The 17706-nt window shown below is 46.4% G+C and overlaps 1 protein-coding gene across 2 annotated transcripts in view; it reads right to left on the reverse strand.

Moving 5' to 3' along the window:
* Positions 1-909: 909 nt before the first annotated feature.
* The window catches only part of LOC119374527 (JNK1/MAPK8-associated membrane protein), a 329511-nt gene continuing 312714 nt past the window's right edge, over positions 910-17706 (reverse strand). The window contains exons 1-7 of one of the 2 annotated variants that reach the window (XM_037644664.2): positions 13284-13575; positions 13119-13195; positions 11372-11529; positions 7939-8151; positions 6876-7045; positions 2757-2833; positions 910-1703 (exon numbers count right to left, since the gene is read on the reverse strand). In XM_037644664.2, coding sequence (XP_037500592.1) covers positions 1488-1703; positions 2757-2833; positions 6876-7045; positions 7939-8151; positions 11372-11529; positions 13119-13195; positions 13284-13296 — 924 coding nt within the window. In that variant the 5' untranslated portion in view covers positions 13297-13575 and the 3' untranslated portion in view covers positions 910-1487. Of the gene's footprint in view, positions 1704-2756; positions 2834-6875; positions 7046-7938; positions 8152-11371; positions 11530-13118; positions 13196-13283; positions 13576-17706 lie in introns of those variants that run through there. The other variant, XM_049410788.1, reaches the window with a different exon arrangement.

Below are 17706 nucleotides of genomic sequence, written 5' to 3' on the forward strand. Positions count from 1 at the left end.
ACCGCTTCTAAGGGCTGAGGCTTGGTCGTCAAGGTATTAATTCACTTTTGATTCGCCTTTGACATCTGATTCACTTCCTATTACTTCAACTACCACCGCTACCACTACTACTACTACTACTACAAATTATTACTAGTACTACTACTACTAGTGCTACTACTACTCTTCAATTCACTTTAAGCATCGATTATCGCTTCTAATCACTTGACATACCCTTACTGCATTTGCGTATTAGTGTACATCTGGCAGGGTCAGAGTATTGGCAAGGATACAATCTTCGACTGGTTATGCCGTGGTGTTCACTGCCAAGGATTCACGCCAACGGGTACACTCACAGAAAAATCGAGTAAAAAGGGCCGTCTTTCTGTCCCACAACAATAATCGTCATCTGGCTTGCTTGCGTTTTCTTCCTTGAAAACTCTGCGCTGGCCACTTTCCTACAAAGAATGCTATGTCATGCTGACAGCGCAGATGCCGTTCGTGACCAGAAAGTGCCAGGCGCGCGGCGATAATGCAAGGAAAGGAAGGCAAAATAAATGACGATTATTGTTGTGGGACAAAAAAACGCCCTTTTTACTCGATCTTTTCTGTGAGTGTACAGACAGTGTGTGTTTGTGGAAGTTTCTTTAAGTTTGCTAGTTATATGCATCGCTTGCTTACAGGAGATCCTTCCCTTCTATAGTAGTGTCTGCTAGCCGCTACTCTTGGTCTCGTCCTTTCTCGGTTGTGAACTGGACACACGTGTCTCGGTATTGGTGTTACTGTGATGCTTTCTCTTACGTTTGCGCTCTTCCTGCTTTCCCAAGCCTCCTGCATATCTTAATTGCTACCAAATAATAGGTACACATTTGACAAACACTCAGCTTACACATGTGAGGATGTGAGTACAAGCAATGACAAACAATCCGAGTGTTTAGACAGTTTATTACGTGTATTTACAAGCCTCGAAAATCGAGCTATTTGTATATTTACATCAATCCATCAGTACTGGCCTCATCACCAACACAACACATTATGCTTCCGAAAAGTGGTACAACTCACCTATGCTGGGCATGTTGCACTCACAAGAGGATGACACATCTCAAACACCAAAACACAAGGTAACATTGAGTGCACTATTACAAATTGACTGAAATGCAACTGTAACGCGAATTGGTTTACGGTTACAAATTGGAGGCACATCTCCTTCTACAGACAATACACAATGAACATAAATCTTATTACAGCACAGAGGCCCATCGCTGCTGCCACTGGCAATCATTCAAACATGCCACGCAACATCCTCGTCATACGCACAGTCTAAGAAACAAGTTTTTTGGCATGTCTGTACACATACTACTTCATCGATATATATATAAGGTTGCCAAGATCCAAAGCAGACTACATTTCATGGGTCATGCAACCGAGGACGTGCCGTAAAATCAAAGTGAAACGTCGAAGGTCCTCGCGTTAAGAAAGGGTCATAGGGCACAAGCTAAGATTGCATGTCACTCCACATGTAGCTTGCTGGGATCTGTGAACTTTGACGTCAGGATGTAGAAGAGCGACGGAAAGGGGACGACGGCGAGGAGCGCCCAGTGGAAGACCGGGTCTCGCAACTGGGTGATGGCAATGATTCCGTAAGCGTGGAGAAACCAGTGGCCAAAGAGGATTGTCAGGTTTCGCGACTCCTTCAGGGTCTGTGAGAACAGGGAGCACATGGACTGAAAGAGAGAAAGAAAAAAGAAGGGGAGAGAACGTGAGACAAAAACGTGCGGGCCGTACAAATACGTTTCACGCACTCGTTATGAAAGATCAGCTCCGCTGACATCTCGCTTAGTTCAACTTGTCTGTAGGCAGTAGATGTCTCTCAAGTGGTTGCAGCAAAACCCAAGGGCTAGCCATAGGTGGGGGCAGCCAACCCTCCTAATACTTTGCTTTTGCACTGCATTCTGATTGTAAGGGCAGCCTCAGTGGGTGGGGTTGGGAAGAGTGGGGAGGGGGGGGCACTGCAGCGGAACTGTGCACGCCTATAGGTCTAGTAACCACGAATTTCTCACTGAGAGCATTCAGGTGGCCTGACAGCATACAACACACACCCCTTGTGGAGTTGTGCACAACTGCACGACAAAGAGAATGTAGAAGAATGGACTGTTGGGCGAGTTGGTATTCAATTATCAAGAAAACTTCGCGAAAAACGTTCACGTTTTTCACGCAGTTCATACTAGTGTCTATGGTCATACTGGTGTCTATGGTACATACTACATCATGAACTGACCAGACCAGCAACAATTGCTACTGAAATATTGAAGTTTTCACATGAGAGGGTCTCAAAAGCATGTGTAATTTTCACTAGCCTTAAAGGCCAACTCCGGAAATTTTTTTACCATGTCAAATTAATGGTGCTTTTATGTTCCTGAGACGCTCCTGTCACGGGTCCGATACTAGACATACTCGGCACATTGGACAATAATTTTAAATAAGCAAGAAAGCGCAACGCCGAAATTGAAACCCAACCGAGCAGTACTGTCTTCGCGTGACGTATAAGTCGGCAAAAACCGGAAATTGTGCAAGGCATGCCGGTACCGCCAGCGCGTAGTATGAAAGCTGCAAAAGCGGCGAAGAGCAGACACTCAGGGGAAAGGTGACAATCCATGTTTGATGAGCATACCTGGCAAAGCACTCAGGTATGCTCATCAAATATGGATTAAGCCAAGCACAATATGAAGGTACCATTGCTACAAGTTTCCATAGGATACACATAGAAATATGCTCACCTGGTCAAGCCTGAAGGCAAAGTGGGCAGCCATGGACACCACAGACAGAATGATAACGATGTACGGAAATGCATAATCTGCAAGAGATATGGCAATCATTAACTGACGCAACATTAGTCTTGACCAGTAGCACAGAATGTAATGAGAGTGATTATCAATTTGGCGTAACTTATAAAAAAAATTTTTTTGAATGCCTACTGGTGTGAGAAAGTAACGTATCAATATATACTGACAGTAATATATTTGAAAAGTAACTACAGTGAAACCTCGGTGATACAAATCTCACGGGGTTACCAAAAATATTCGTATCATCCGAAATTCGCATCACCAGAAAACATGGAAAATTAGTATTCGATAAAAGAAAGTTGGCATACATTTTGATTCAGTGTCTCTCAGGGCCGCAGCGACGTCATGAACAGCTCTGAATGATTGCCAGTAAAGTTTTTAAACGACAACGATCATACTTGTACTCGTATATAAGGTGCATGCGCGCGTGTGTAATAAATGAACCAGATGTGTTGTGCCCCGTGACCGCTAGTAGCCCCCTTCCTAATGTTACTACGCTTTTTTGCATGACACCAAAGTGCTGCGGCGAAAGTGACTTAAGAAGCGCTTTGCACACGATAGATGGAGGGTCTTCGTCCACCTTTAATGGGACTTCATGGTAGACCCGCAGCCCAAGTTTTAGTCTTGTTTCATAGAACGTTTGATTGTGGGGACATAGCTTGCATCGACGTGGCAGGCACGTGTTAACACAGTACAGAAAGAGACGCTGCTGCCTCGAGCACAGGAGCACGCGTCAACGCGTCGGAAAAAAAAAAGAAAGCGTGACGTCAACGTCATTCGTAACCTAAACGCGAAGGCGCCTAAAGGCCTCCAATATTCGCGCACACTATCTCGGAGGCAACGACGCACCGTTGATGGTCGCGCAGCGCGCATGACTGCCGCGTCTTCCGCGACAGCGCGGGCCGCACCTATTCGTACCTGTGCGCTAGCGTACGTTCGTATCAAACGTCGCGGGGTGAAAATAGGTTCGCAACAACCGTGCTCCAATACATTGCTGGCTAATGGGCCTTGGCCGGGACCACAGAAAAATTCGTATCACCCCGAAATTCGTACGAGCCGTGATCGTATCACCGAGGTTTTACTGTAAGTGCAGGTGACCGTGGTCTCGGCACGTACCAGCTTACCACCAGTCATTGCATTAAAAGGGCACTGACACAAAATTTCGTGGCCGAGATAGCCTGCAGGATCAATTCCCGTGAACTTGCGCATAACATCTGCAAAATATCAACAGCGAATATAGCTTGGAAGGTATTTTAAATGAATTTTGAAGTTTGCATGAGCGATCGACATCCTTGCTCTATTGACACTCTCAAAAGGGACCTTGGGGACCCACTGCTTCCATCACGTGACCAGGCTGCAACAAGTTATGATGACGTCATCGCCGCTACGTTTTTTTGCCACATTTTCTCCAGCAGCCTACTCCTCGGCGGCTGCTCGCGAATCGTGCAGAAGTGCGTCACAGTTCTGTGTGCTGACGTGATCGAGTGCTGCACCCACTAGGTGGTGATAGTTGCACCCAGAGGCTTGTCGTACCGAAACCGAAACTGACACTGGGCAGTAATGAGGAGCCTGTGATTAATTATCTGTCGCACGCTGCAGCAAACGACGTGCCGTGTTATGACTAACAGGCCCCCAGCAACACATTGCAACAAAAAAATGCTAGGCCAAAATTTTTGTGTCAGTATTAAAGAGACACTAAAGGCAAATAACAATTTATGTCAGAGTGAAAGCTCAATGTCGGCAACGTCTAAAACGGCAATATATCAACAGCGGTGTGTATCACACGATGAGCGCCACGAGCGGGACATTTTGGAAATGATCCCGACGACGTGAGAGAGTCCGACTACGATTAATCACTCGTAATCAAACTAGCTGCAATAGAGAAAGAACCTTCCGTGCATCAAGAGAAGTAATAAAATGCTGTTTGTTCGTTTCTGTTTGATTCATGGAAAAAATAACCTCTTTGGCGTTGCCATCGGGAACGGTGCGCAGGGTTCAGAGGTTCCGTTTTCGCCGAACTGTGCATCGCCCAGCGCCCTGCTTCGCTCACGCGGTCGCGTCTCAGTGGTAGTTTCGGTATCGCGTACTGCGCGTGTGCTTTGCGCGCTCATGAAGTCGCTCTGACAGAAAGTTCGACAAAATGCCGCATGCATGTGATGTTGCCGGATGCCCAAATGGTGCACGCCGCCAGTGCACGCCGCTGCGCAGTAAAGGCGGGCAACGTTGGGCACGGCAACAGTGACGTGAGAAAGACCGCTTTCAGGCGGGTGATTTGAAGTGCGCTAACGCGATGCGGACCACTAAAACGTGATTTTATTTCAAAATAAGCAGTTCCTTGGAACAAAAGTAGTGCTACGAGGTTTCTGGACCGCTATTTCAACAATCAACGTCAACTTATTTGCCTTTAGTGTCCCTTTAATGCGTGCTGCACACAGCATTGCAATTATGCACAAATATATTAAAATTCCTTGACCTGTGCACATCTGTCTACTTCTAGAGTCACAGAGTGTAAAGTTATAAATCACACCATAATGAAGTTCAGTGGGACACCAGAACTATTTCTTTTTTTTTTTTTACTGAGCACTTTGTTGTGACGACCATCCACCATAACAGCCAACGTCTTTTGTCATGGCTTGTGAAGGGTAAGCAAAATCCCATAACATGAACGCCAAAGGAAAGTCAAAGCTTTCTTTAATCAAGAGCTCGATGGCAACTCATACTTTCGGAATTATGCATGATAAAACTAGAGCTGTGCGAATAGCAAAATTTTGGGTGCGAAGCGAATTCGAATATTGAAGTGTGACTGCGAATCGAATAGAATATTTTTCTAATATTTCTCGAATACTTCGAAGCGAAATTGCAGAAGAAAAAAAGAGGCTTCCTAAGCATATTCTTATGAGATAGCAACATGAAAGTGTTCCTTTTCGCTAGGTTGATGAAGGGCTGGTGGGGTCGTATTTCATAGTTGTCTTTCTTATCAAGAATGAGGCAATGTAGAGGCCAAATTGCATTTATGTTCATGATTCGGTGCAAACAAAGTGTTGCCTACAACACTTTACACGTGATAGGCAAGGATGCCATTTCCTCAGCCTCTCCTCCTCTTTCAACTTCTGTGGAAGCCCAACTGATGTGGCGGCCAAGGGTGTGCTCCCTTCAAGTCCGGAGTTCCAAATCTGCCTCGTAGACGTCGATATATAAGAACATCTGAAATTCTGGATGCTAAAAAGCTTCGGCTTCCAATTTTTCGGACTTCCTGCCCAAATTTCAGTTCGAAAACAGCATTAACTGAGCCCCCGCCTCTGCCGCACCTTTCATCTCCATCTTGGAACCAGCGTTTTCTTGAGTTCATACATTGGCGACCGTGCGGAGCTTGAAAGGCTGCTTTGCCGCAATACGAGAGTGTGATGAGGTGAAGCATATTGAAAATCTAGGGACCACTTCCAATTGGACGTTGACTGTCTCTTGGCAAAGTTCGACCGTAACGGAGCTTGAAAGGCAGCTTTGCCGCAATACCAGGGTGTGATGAGGTGAAGATATTGAAAAATCTAGGGACCACTTCTAATCGGACGTTGACTGAGTCTTGGCAAAGTTCGACAGTAACGGCGCTTGAAAGCCAGCTTTGCCGCAATACGAGAGTGTAATGAGGTGAAGCACATTAAAAATGTGAAGGGGTCACTTTTAATCGGACATTGACTGTATTTGTTTTTGGGAAGTTCGAATAGTTCGAATTGTAAAATTCCAGTGCGAATCGAATAGCAAACACTATTCGAAAAATATTCGAAATTTCGAATATTCGCACACCCCTAGATAAAACAAAAAACGTACACGAACCAAATAAAACTTCAAAACAAAATGATGTTTCGGCTTCAGTACGGAAGCCTTGTGAACAATACGGAATCGTTCCATATGAAAGCTGAAACATCTTTCCATTTTTAAGTTTTATTTGGTCGGCGTACATCTTTTATTTTTGTCGAGATTCTTTTCTGCTACTTGTGTATTACTGAAGTTCCAATCATTACAATGCACTGCGCTGCAATGCACTGTCGTACTCACACAGCAGCCCACCCATTGTGGCATGGATGAGGGCCAGCGCTGGAATGGCATACATGGTCAGGAAGACCGACTTCTTTCCCTGACCGGAGAAGACCTTGTAGACTAGCAGGGGCCGCAGCAGCAGCAGAGATGCCAGGCAGAGGCCATAGAAGACGAATATCATCGAAAACCTGCGCATCAAGGAAAGACGGGGCTGAAGACAGACACTTCCAGTAGACGCAATTTGCACGACTTCCTGAACCATGGCATTTCATATCCATCGCGAAAGTTGTCTGGTAAACCTGGGCTGCCTAGCTCTTCATGCAAGCTACGTTTTGGAAGTTTAAACGGGCTGGTTTCTGTGGTAAATTTATGCATATGTGACCAAATGCGTTATTAATGAAACCGACAGACAATTAAGCCAAGAAAAGCGTAGGGGACATTATATTTGTGGTTTATTAACTGTATTGTAATAATTCTCAATTAAATTGAAAGAAATAAGTGGACGAAAAATCATCGTTTCTGTCGGTGGGATCCGAACCCACAACCTTCGAATACACACAACCACTATATTTCAAATATCGAAGGTTGTGGGTTCGGATCCCACCAATGGAAAGGGTGATTTTTCGTCCACTTTAATTTCTTTCAATTTAAGTGAGAATCATTACAGAATCATTACATTTGAGGCTACACGTCCCCACGACATGTAGCCTCAAAGACTGTTCATCGGCACGACGTACATGAAATCAGTCAGCCTTGCTTCCTGCATGGTTGGTGGCGTCATTATGAAACAGGGAGCAAGTGATCTCTCGCATGTTTTTGACACGAATGTGTAAATTTCCTGCTGCGTACCATGCAATAAAGACTGGCTCACATGTTCGTGGGAACCTTGACGACAGAATGTAACTTTTCCGATTATGTTAAGGAAAGTGTTGCAGAACCCCTTTATTGAAGCCACTGTATTCCAGATGCAAACAAACACAAATAAGGGACACGGAAGTAGACAGAAAGGGCGCCTATGGTGACCGTGTTTGTTTATGAGGAACACAATGGCCTCATTAGTTATTCATGCACAGAGTCTCACAGTGGGTAGACGGCCTCCTGGGTGCAGCGCATGGTGTGCTTGTACCCCGGTGTCGGGTTGTGCAGCAGGGTGTACCAGTCTGAGAGGCGCTGCACTTGGCACGTGTGCACCAGCACCTGGCCCACGGGGGGTGTCGACAGGAGAGTTGCCACCGCCGCCAGCACGGTCTCGAACAGGGCGCATGCGTGCAGCGCAAGCACCTCCGGAGTGAAGCTGTTTAAAAGATAACACGCCGTGAAACATGTGTACACAGTTTTCTTTTAAATTCGTAAGCATTCGTAAGCATTTCTTTGACAAGTCGAAGAGAAAAGTGAGTCTCTATCCCTCTGTTACTTAAGACAGATCGCTACAAGGAAATAAATGTATAAAACCAGATGAATTTTCTTCAGTGCTGGGTTTCGAACCTAGGGCCTCATGCTCAGCGGACAAATGTCTTACCCACTGGGCTAAACACCCACACTTGCAGAATGTGAATATATCTTAACCATATGAATGCATTGTACCAGTGGTACAAGACAAACGTAAAAGAAGGCACTTTTATGAAGGCTTCATCAAGTTTTATCACTGTGGAATAAAATACTGTCTAGGACAACCGGTAAAGCCAACACGGAGGAATATAGGCATCAAAAATTTCAACATCATGAAAATTTTATACCAAACATACTTTTTGGCGGTTGCAGGATGTGGCTTGTGTTGGGCCATTCCAGACACTCATGAACGCTAAAAATAAGATGAAAGACGCTGTGCCAATGTCGCCCACCAACAATGTTCCTGGAAAGGCCGCAACCATAGAGTATAGAAGAACTTGTTGGTGGGCGAGTGACCGTAGACAAGTTTTTAGTGCTGTTAGAGTTTTATCTTAACTCGACTTTTATACAGTTTGAAGACAGCCACTACGTGCAGAAGCAGGGCATCTGCATTGGGTCCTGCGTAGCCCCTTTGCTGTGCAATATTTTTTTATCAGGTTTTGACAAAGCGGTCAACGAAGGGCTCGACCGTGACCAGGTTGTGTGTGTGTATCGTTATGTTGACGATTTCCTTGTGCTTCTAAAAAAGCGTGACACTTCCAATTATGACCATGCCATTGCGGATGTACATCACCTTTTTCAGCGCCATGGCAAAGAGTTATCATTCACTCATGAACTAACAAAAGATGACCAAATTCAATTTTTAGACATCGCTCTAACCTTCTTTGACGACCATGTTTGCTGGAAATATAATCCGAGGTCACAAAAGAGTTTGTTGCCCTATGATTCAAGTCATTCAAAAACAGTGAAGCGGGCCATAGCGTCCCAGTGTGTCGTGTCGGCCTTGAAGAAGTCATGCATACACTCCGTACAGCAAAGCTTTGCAGCACAGATGGTTAGGTTGCAAGAGGCTGGTTTCCCGCAATATGTGCTAACTGCAGTAGCAGAGGCAGTGCTGAAGAAAATCAAGGCCGAAAACTCAGATGTTCCTTCTCAAAGGACGAAGGTCGATAGGAGGTGCGTAGTTGTGCCCTATGTGCACAAAACGTCGCACCACCTGAAGAAGGTTGGGAAGCGACATGGAGTTCAAGTCGTGTTTTCGGCTCCTAAGAAGCTTAAAGGGTTGTGCGCGCGCATAGGCGACCGCCATAGGAGATTACAAGGATGCGGGAAAAAGCACGCAAATTCATATGCAGAGTGCAATGTTGGGGTTGTCTATGAAATCCCCTTGTCATGTGGAAAAAGTTATGTAGGACAGACCGGAAGATGTGTGAACGTGCGCATGCGTGAACATGAATTGTCAGTAAGAAACAATACAAACGGACACCTACCCACCCACTGCTCTAAGTGCAAGTGCGAACCGATGCTGAAAGATGTGAAGATATTGAGCCGCTGCCGAGATAATAGAGCAAGGGAAATTAGCGAAGCATACCACATTAGGAAGAAGGGAAATGAATGCGTCAGTGAGTCATCGGTGTTCTTACATAGCACAGAAATGAGATTCATCGATGAGCGCTGTTAAGATGACGTCTTATGGTTGATAGGATTTTTGTGTTGACACCTTTCGGAAAAGCGCATGCTCGGTATTGAATTCTGCGAAGTGTACTTATAGGAGGAATGTGTGTAATAAAATTCAGTTGCAAGTCTGCGCCTGTGTGTGTCTATGGTTGTTTCGTGTGTGTCAGGTAGCGCAGTTATCCCTTTTGTATTAACCATAGAGTATCCTACACTAAAACTCTACGCTTACGCATAACTTAGACAACTCCCAAAGGAGTTTCTGTGTGGATTTTTTTATCAATGCTTGGTCTCATTACTTCTTTTCAAACCACATGCAACTGCCCCGCTCTACTGCTACCATGTGCCCACATCACCCACGCAAACACACTCTTTTAAAGACTGTTAGTGGGAACCAACAGAAAAGGTCTCCTGGCACTAAGACATGCTGGTTTTTGCTGTCACAGGTGAAAGAGCACGACTAAGCATGCAATCAGCGAAAGGTATGAACTATTTATTAATCTTGTGCCCTACATTACCCTTCTAGAAACATCACAACATTTCTTCATGTAAAGCTTGTTATCCGGGACAGTTGGTTTACAGTGATCAATCATGGTGAAACATGAGTGGTCTTGTCTGCATAATGTTTTGTCTGTTTTGCTGTGCAGTTTTGCCACAATGACTTTTTTACGAGCCAACAAAAGACAGTATTGTGACTAAAACGGTACCAAAATTCTTCCACCATGCAAAGCACCAATTATGAACCTGGTCCATAACGTACATTTGTTCTTTTCAATTTGCAGTTCCACACAGCCCGAGACACTCCGTGCACCCATGCTCATTGGGTAAAAGCATTGCCTCGGGCAGTCCTAGGCTGCCTAGCAATCAAAGAGAGCAAATGACAATCTCGAAGGCTGTCCTCTGATAGGGGACACCACACTGGCATAAGAATCACGAACGGTATCGTGTAAAGAGCTAGCAGCGGTGATTTCTATACAAATATATTTTCACAGTGAAATGCAACATTCCTAGCGTGCCCATGATCAGTGATCATCTAGCACTTCCCAATTGTAAATGTTACATTTTATGTCATGGGAATACTTACCATACCATAGAGGTGCCATTGTTTATAATGTTTACATAATTTTCTTATTTGTGAAAGCTTTCAGTATTCCTAATACGAATACACAATTGAATTCCATAGCTTTTTGGAAAGAAGGAGAACCCTATGTGGCCTGTACGACTTTAAATATAATGCATTTTTACAACCATGATCTCGCTTGCAGGAACGATAACGGGGAGTTCTTTATTTATTAATTTCCTTCATTGTCATTTTAAATATTTCAACAAAAGGTAAATGACACTGCTCTGTATTCCTCACAACACTAGCAAATCACTTCTAGCTTGTCTCGACATTTGCATTTAGTGCCTCTTCAACATCTCGGGTGAAAAACAAGCAGCCAATGACCGACCTCCGTCGGCGCATGGTCTTGTCGATGATGTACCACTCGACCACCAGCAGCAGCAGTGCCATGAAGCCCAGGTAGAGCCAGTCGTAGAACTGGGGCAGGTCGGCACACGGCATGCACAACTTGCTATCACGGGACACCCGGAATCCACGGGGACAAGCCTGCAGGAGAGGGCAGAGGGTTCAGCTACGTAATGGCGGCATTTCACAGAACTCTGGAAGTCACGGCACGTCGCACATGGATACGATGACCCTTTTGCACGGTTAAACTGCTGGCTCATCAGTGCAGAAATTTCGCTGAGAGGTAGCATTTGTACAGTGGCGGTCAAAATTTTGCGGACCACGGGAGCGCGTGGCAGACAGCACCGAGGCGCCTTCTCACGGCTGCTTGCGAAGCTCTAGAGCGCGCCCTGCGCACGCGCATCCTTGTTTACCTGCCGGCCTGCTCGTTCGCTCGCTTCAAGTGCGCACGCGCCGGAAAGCCAGAGAAACCGGAACGTGCCGCTTCTGCAGTCGCCACGGAAGCACCGAACGATGATATCGCGACGAAAATATGTAACTTGTACTGGCAGTGCTCGATGCGCGCTGCGCTCTGCGCTTTGTTCCCAGACGCTTCGCAGCGTGGAAAATACGCTTTGCGTCAGTTTGTCTCAAATCGACATGTGTGATAAAACATATAAGCAGCTTCCATTCGCGGAACTCATGCATGCTACAATATTTTTTTTTGTGGTGCTCGGTGCAACTATCATGCGCCCGTTGATATGCGCTATAAAAGAAAAAACTTGGCATCGACCGGTTTGTAGCACAAACCTACAAAGAAAACCCACATGGGTTAAAAAATGAAGAAAAATCTTGAAAGCTGACGAAAAACTGTCCAGACCAGGACAAAGTTTTCGCCAAGTAGAAAAGTTTTCTTTTAGGCAAATCGCTCGGGGCTTCCGCGGTGACTGCAGTAGCGGCACCTTGCACTTTCTCTGGCGTTCTGGTGCGCGCGCACTAGAAGCGAGCGAACGATCAGGCCGGCAGGTAAAGAAGGATGCGCGTGCGCAGTGCGCGCTCTAGAGCTTCGCAAGCAGCCATGAGAAGGCGCCTCAGTGCTGTCTGCCACGCGCTCCCGTGGTCGCAAAATTTTGACCGCCACTGTACATATGCATGCACACATACAAACATATTCACAAACATGTTGATAACACCCCACCCCCCTTCCACCTAAGGAAACAAAAGAAGTTCTGGCTACGACCCTGAAATCAATCGGCAACGAATATCGACATAAGTGAAACTTCTTGCACGCAAAGGTGCCCACATTTCAGCCTGAACATCGGTTTATACCTGCCGCTGCTACACAACATTGTGCTAAATTTATTGCCTGTCGGATAGCCGCACTGGACGAGGTAATCAGGGACACGTGGGAATTGAGAGGAGGTTTGTGCATAACTAAACAGCGTCTCTTATGTCCTGCAATATAATCGGGCTATCGTGTGAGACTACGTTATAGATATACAGGCTTCACAGTTTAGTCTTTCTTTTTTTATTACTATGGAAGTAAAGTATGTAATAAATGAAACATCATGCGCGCTGTCGGGCTTCACACGTCACTACCCACCACTGTGCGCAACACTCTAGCCGGTCAGTTTCTTGTCACAATCCGGAGAGAACTAGTTCCTGCTATCCGGAAAGGATCGACCCGGAATATATATCAACTCGGGCACTACGTAAGGCGCAAAGTAGTGCACGGCATCCCGCGTACGTACCCCACAATCGCTGTAGGAACCATTGTCGAATCTGATTCGGCCGCAGTACAGGCCAGGGCAGTGGGTCCTGCTCCTCTCTGCGCACACGATGAGAAGAAAACGATGCATGCAATCACGAGGGTAACAAACTGGAACTGGCAACGAGATGACGCATGCGTTTCTTACCTAAGTGGTACATGTTTTGTATGGCGCAAACAGCGCTTGAACGACGTGGGAACTTGTATGTTAGGTTGGTCGATTTCGGACTAGCGAAATTGTGTCGGTGAGCGTCTGCGAGCAGACGATCGAACGTTCGACACGCATGCTACGTTCGCATTTTCGATGCATCTAAGCCCCGGTTGCTATACTACATGATATACCAGATTGTTGTCCTCTAACCGGTGCATTTCACGCGAGTGTCTCGATACCGAGAGAAAATCGGGCAGAGAAGTTTCGTTCTGACGCACATTAAACAGCGAATCCTCCGCTATTGTTAGGCCCGACACCACCAGTGTAATTTGTGTAATGACGCTAGGGGCGCCAGCGACAGGTCTTATTTAAGAAAAACATTAAATTTATCAGCGTGAAGCCACTGAGTGTAAGTCCGTTAAAAGACAAAATGCACAATTTCAAAGCGTTTATTGGTACGCTTGGAGACCGTATGCGAGGGGAAAAAATGCTGCTGGCTAGATTCTCGGTTGCGATTCACTCGTGATGTGCCACAGCTGTCATGATCAAATTTGCTGTTCTCATAAAGCTGTCCGCCCCCTTTCTGGCCGATGGTTCCCATGATGCGCACGATCGCATTGTCTGTTTCAAGTGCGGCCGCCTAAAAATCATTCGCGGGGTTGCAGAGGCAATTCGCCGCCAACGTTTATAGAACCAGGTAAGTTGCAAAACTCCCCGCGTCAGCCAACCCGTCGCGCGGCGCCGGGACAGCTTCCGGTTTGGTGGCGCTGGCGGCGCAACAAGCTTCCGCTAGCAGACGAAAACGCGTAGTCTGCGTGGCAAACGCCGGGGTAGCCGTTCAGAAAGGGCTCCGTGATTTTTCGTTACGCTGCCGCTGCAATGTCAAACTGAGTAATATTTAGCAGCGGTAAGGCAAAGTCAGTAAAGCTATGGCTTTCAAGACTGTCCAAGATAACTGACGCTTGATAACATAGCATACGAGTCTGTCCATTAACTATATGGCGCATTCTATATGGCGCATTCTCGTAGCGTAATTATTAAGCTAAAGCGGATGCTTGGGCGTGTTGGTACTTATATCTTTTCGTTTTGGACTGTGCAAGTATTGCGTGGTGTTAACGAATAAATCTTTGTTTAAGTCAGCGCTGTTGTTTGTGTAATCCTTTTTCTGGTGCTCCGTAGTTTATCGCGCTATTTTTTTCGATAATTCTTCACTTTCACTTTTTTGAAGTGAGGAGTTTTCACTCTGTACCGCGGCTGTCGTTACTTGTAATTATTGAGTGGTAAAATCGCCGTGTGTGTACTGCACGCCACAATTTCAGTCCTGCCACAGAAAGAAAAATTGTATTTATTTTTCGCACGCAATGCAGAGAAACAATTTTTCAGATATTGCATGTATGGTGTGATGCACAAAAACGGCACAACTTAATTACAGTCTCAGGCAGTAAACCTTATCAAGACAGCTCTAATTACCTGTAAAAAATTATTTACAGCACAATTTTTAGAATCACTCAAATCAAGGCAAGTTCGGGAATATCTTTGGGACGCAATCTTCGACGAGGCTCCTTTCCGCTGGCGATTTCAACCTTAATTCTTATCGTTGACCGTATGAGTGAAAGTCTTCAGGATGTCTTCCTCATGAATGTGCATATCGCATACAAGTGATGTGTCGGACAGTTTCTTGTCCATACGAGGAATGGCGCGATGCCACGTCGCTCGCTGGTCAAGGTCACGCGGGGCACAAATAAGTTACCAACCGTCTCGTATTTCGCGGGACTGTCCCGACTTTTCATACAGCGTTGCGAGCCGTCCCTATCGGGACAGCTATATGTGCCGGATTTATTCCGTACCGTCCAGTTAGAACTTTTTACGTGATCCAACGCACGCCCGACAACGCGCGTCACGCTCCAGAACACAAAGTTCTCACGAATAGCACGCACGAAGCAATGTAGCGGTGGCTAGCCACCGCTACTTCTGTGCGACTTCTGTGCGAAACGCGACAACTTTTACGGATACATTCTCCAGCAAGAGGAAGTGTTGCGAGCAGCACGTAGCCAGCTGAAGAAGCCGAAACAATGGACAGACTCCCTTCATTGAAGAGTTGGTAACCCTAGGCACAAAAGAAATGTCGGGGTGTCTCGGAACAGAACATGTCGGCATGGTGAAGACACGCAGCATATCCGAAGGACAACAGAAAACGCCAAGCTGTTCGCGCAGAAAGCAGCCTCCACGGATACTGACGCGACGCGCCGCAACGCCGGCTGAAGAGAGCGGAGTGAGTGAATCCTGTTGCGACAGCAGCGCCACATCTGTCGCTGATGGCGGCGGCGCCGCGCAACATCGCTCAGTTTTGCAACTGACCTGGTTCTATAAACGTTGATTCGCCGCGAGATCGGGCTACAAGTGGCAGCACCGTCGCCGCGCTAGTGTGGATAGGCGGTCGGCGGCGTGTGCAGCAGCGTGTACAACAGCGCTTCGTTGTGAGCGATTTGACCCGATTTCCGGCAAACAAAATGCGTTGACTGCAGCTTTGTGGTAATATGTGCGCTCTTCATTCCCGAAAAATGCACGAAGTGTGCCGAACGTTACAATTACTTGTGAGAGAAGCGCATTCTACCAACGAACGGGTTGCTCGCCTTCGGCTACAGTCGGCGTTTTCGCAATGGGTGACGTTTTCTTGTTTTATTTGTACATGTTTAGCTTGTGTTCCATCTACTACGCACTGCTGTATAGCGCGACTCAATTAACCATTTACTTCTTGTTTATTTGGATGCTCCTCAACAAAAAGAACGACCGTATTCCTGCACGATGAGTTGACATAGCACTTTGTGCACTGCGTGTTCAAATATTCATTTGCATTTCTTATTCAGTTCTCCATGAAATGTAGGGCAGTTGATAGGTTTACTGAGGAAAGCTACGTGGCTGACAGCGCTTTAGCACTACGGAGACGTTTAAGACGCACATGCTTGTTTTTATTCCAGTAACAGTACACAAAGGTAACTGTACAGCACGGAAATTTCTTCGCTTGATTACTTGCACGAACGTAATGGAACAAAGGTCCGGTTATTTCACGGGACCAAAGTACGTTTTTTTTCATACGAATAATGTCCGCCGCCTTCCGTCAATCTAAACAATGCAACACAAACACTCAAGATAATGTAAAGAAAAAAGGATGTGGCTTCGCGTGAAGTTTGTAAACATAAATGTAAACTACACTGTTTGGATTAATTTTGACCATCAGCGCTCTTTAAGGGGTATTCAGACGGGGGAGAAATGCTCGGGTGATAAAGGCAGAGCCTAGTGACATCAGCTCGCGAGGAGAAGTCTCCACAAATGCCCCTCACTCACACGGACGAGGCGAACAGAGGGGGAGACCAGTGTTACTAGACTACTCTGGTGGCTTGCACCACCCGTTTGACGAGCTGCAGACGGCCATGTAGCTGCAGACTGTACACCCGCTGCCGCTCTTTGCAGGAGCAAGTGCAACAATGTGGCCAAACAAGAGCTCGAAATTTCGCTATATCCCCCACCGCCGGGGGATTGTTTGTCCTTTCGGGGAAAAGGTCCCCGTCTCCCCCGAGGAGGCGCGGGGCATAGAGTTTCCTACAATACTTACTAGAGGGAACTCTGGCGCTAGTGTCTATGGGAGCTGCAATGCATCGCGCTTCAGCCAGCATGGGAATCATGGGTAGTACACGGATTTGTCTAAACTTCGTTCTTTCGGCTCCGTTTGGCTCCGCGTCGCCTGCATCCGCTTTGTCGCAAAACGAAGTTCAGCAAAAATCAGCAGTTTCACTCCACCACTTTAACTTCTTTAGGCTCACCGATTCAAATCTGGTCACGAAGTTCACAACGATCTATTCTTTTATCCGAAAGAAAACCAAAACATAGCAATAAACAAAGTCACAAGTGCGTTCGAAGCCCGCAAGCACGAAGACTAGGCAAATCCGTGTTCAGCCACCATTCCCATGGTGGCTGAACGATTGCAGCGCCAGAGTTCCCTCTAGGTCATTTTAGGAAACTCTATGGCGCGGGGGGGTCACGCCCACTCGCTAATCCGTGACGTCGCGGTCACGTGATCCGCAATCCCCTCGTCTCCCCCGAGCATTTCTCCCCCGTCTGAATACCCCTTTAACACACACCTTAATCTAAGTACACGGGTGTTTTTGTATAAATTTCGCCACAAGTTAAAATTGCGCTAGGCAACTCAGTTTTGCGATTTCCGTGTCATTTCATTTTTTGTTCTTTTTAGGGGACAACTTAACTACCGAAGTGTCAGACGTGACTTAACAGAAATATGCTTTTGGAATGTGCCAGGAGACCTAATGCCGCTGCCGCCGCTCACTTCACGACACATGTTAGACAGGGACCGAACTGCTACCACCGCGCGAGGGCAGGGGCTGACCGCCGCCGTGGCTGTGGT

This window comes from Rhipicephalus sanguineus, chromosome 11, assembly GCF_013339695.2.
Source record: "Rhipicephalus sanguineus isolate Rsan-2018 chromosome 11, BIME_Rsan_1.4, whole genome shotgun sequence".
In the NCBI taxonomy this organism is placed as follows: Eukaryota; Metazoa; Arthropoda; class Arachnida; order Ixodida; family Ixodidae; genus Rhipicephalus; species Rhipicephalus sanguineus.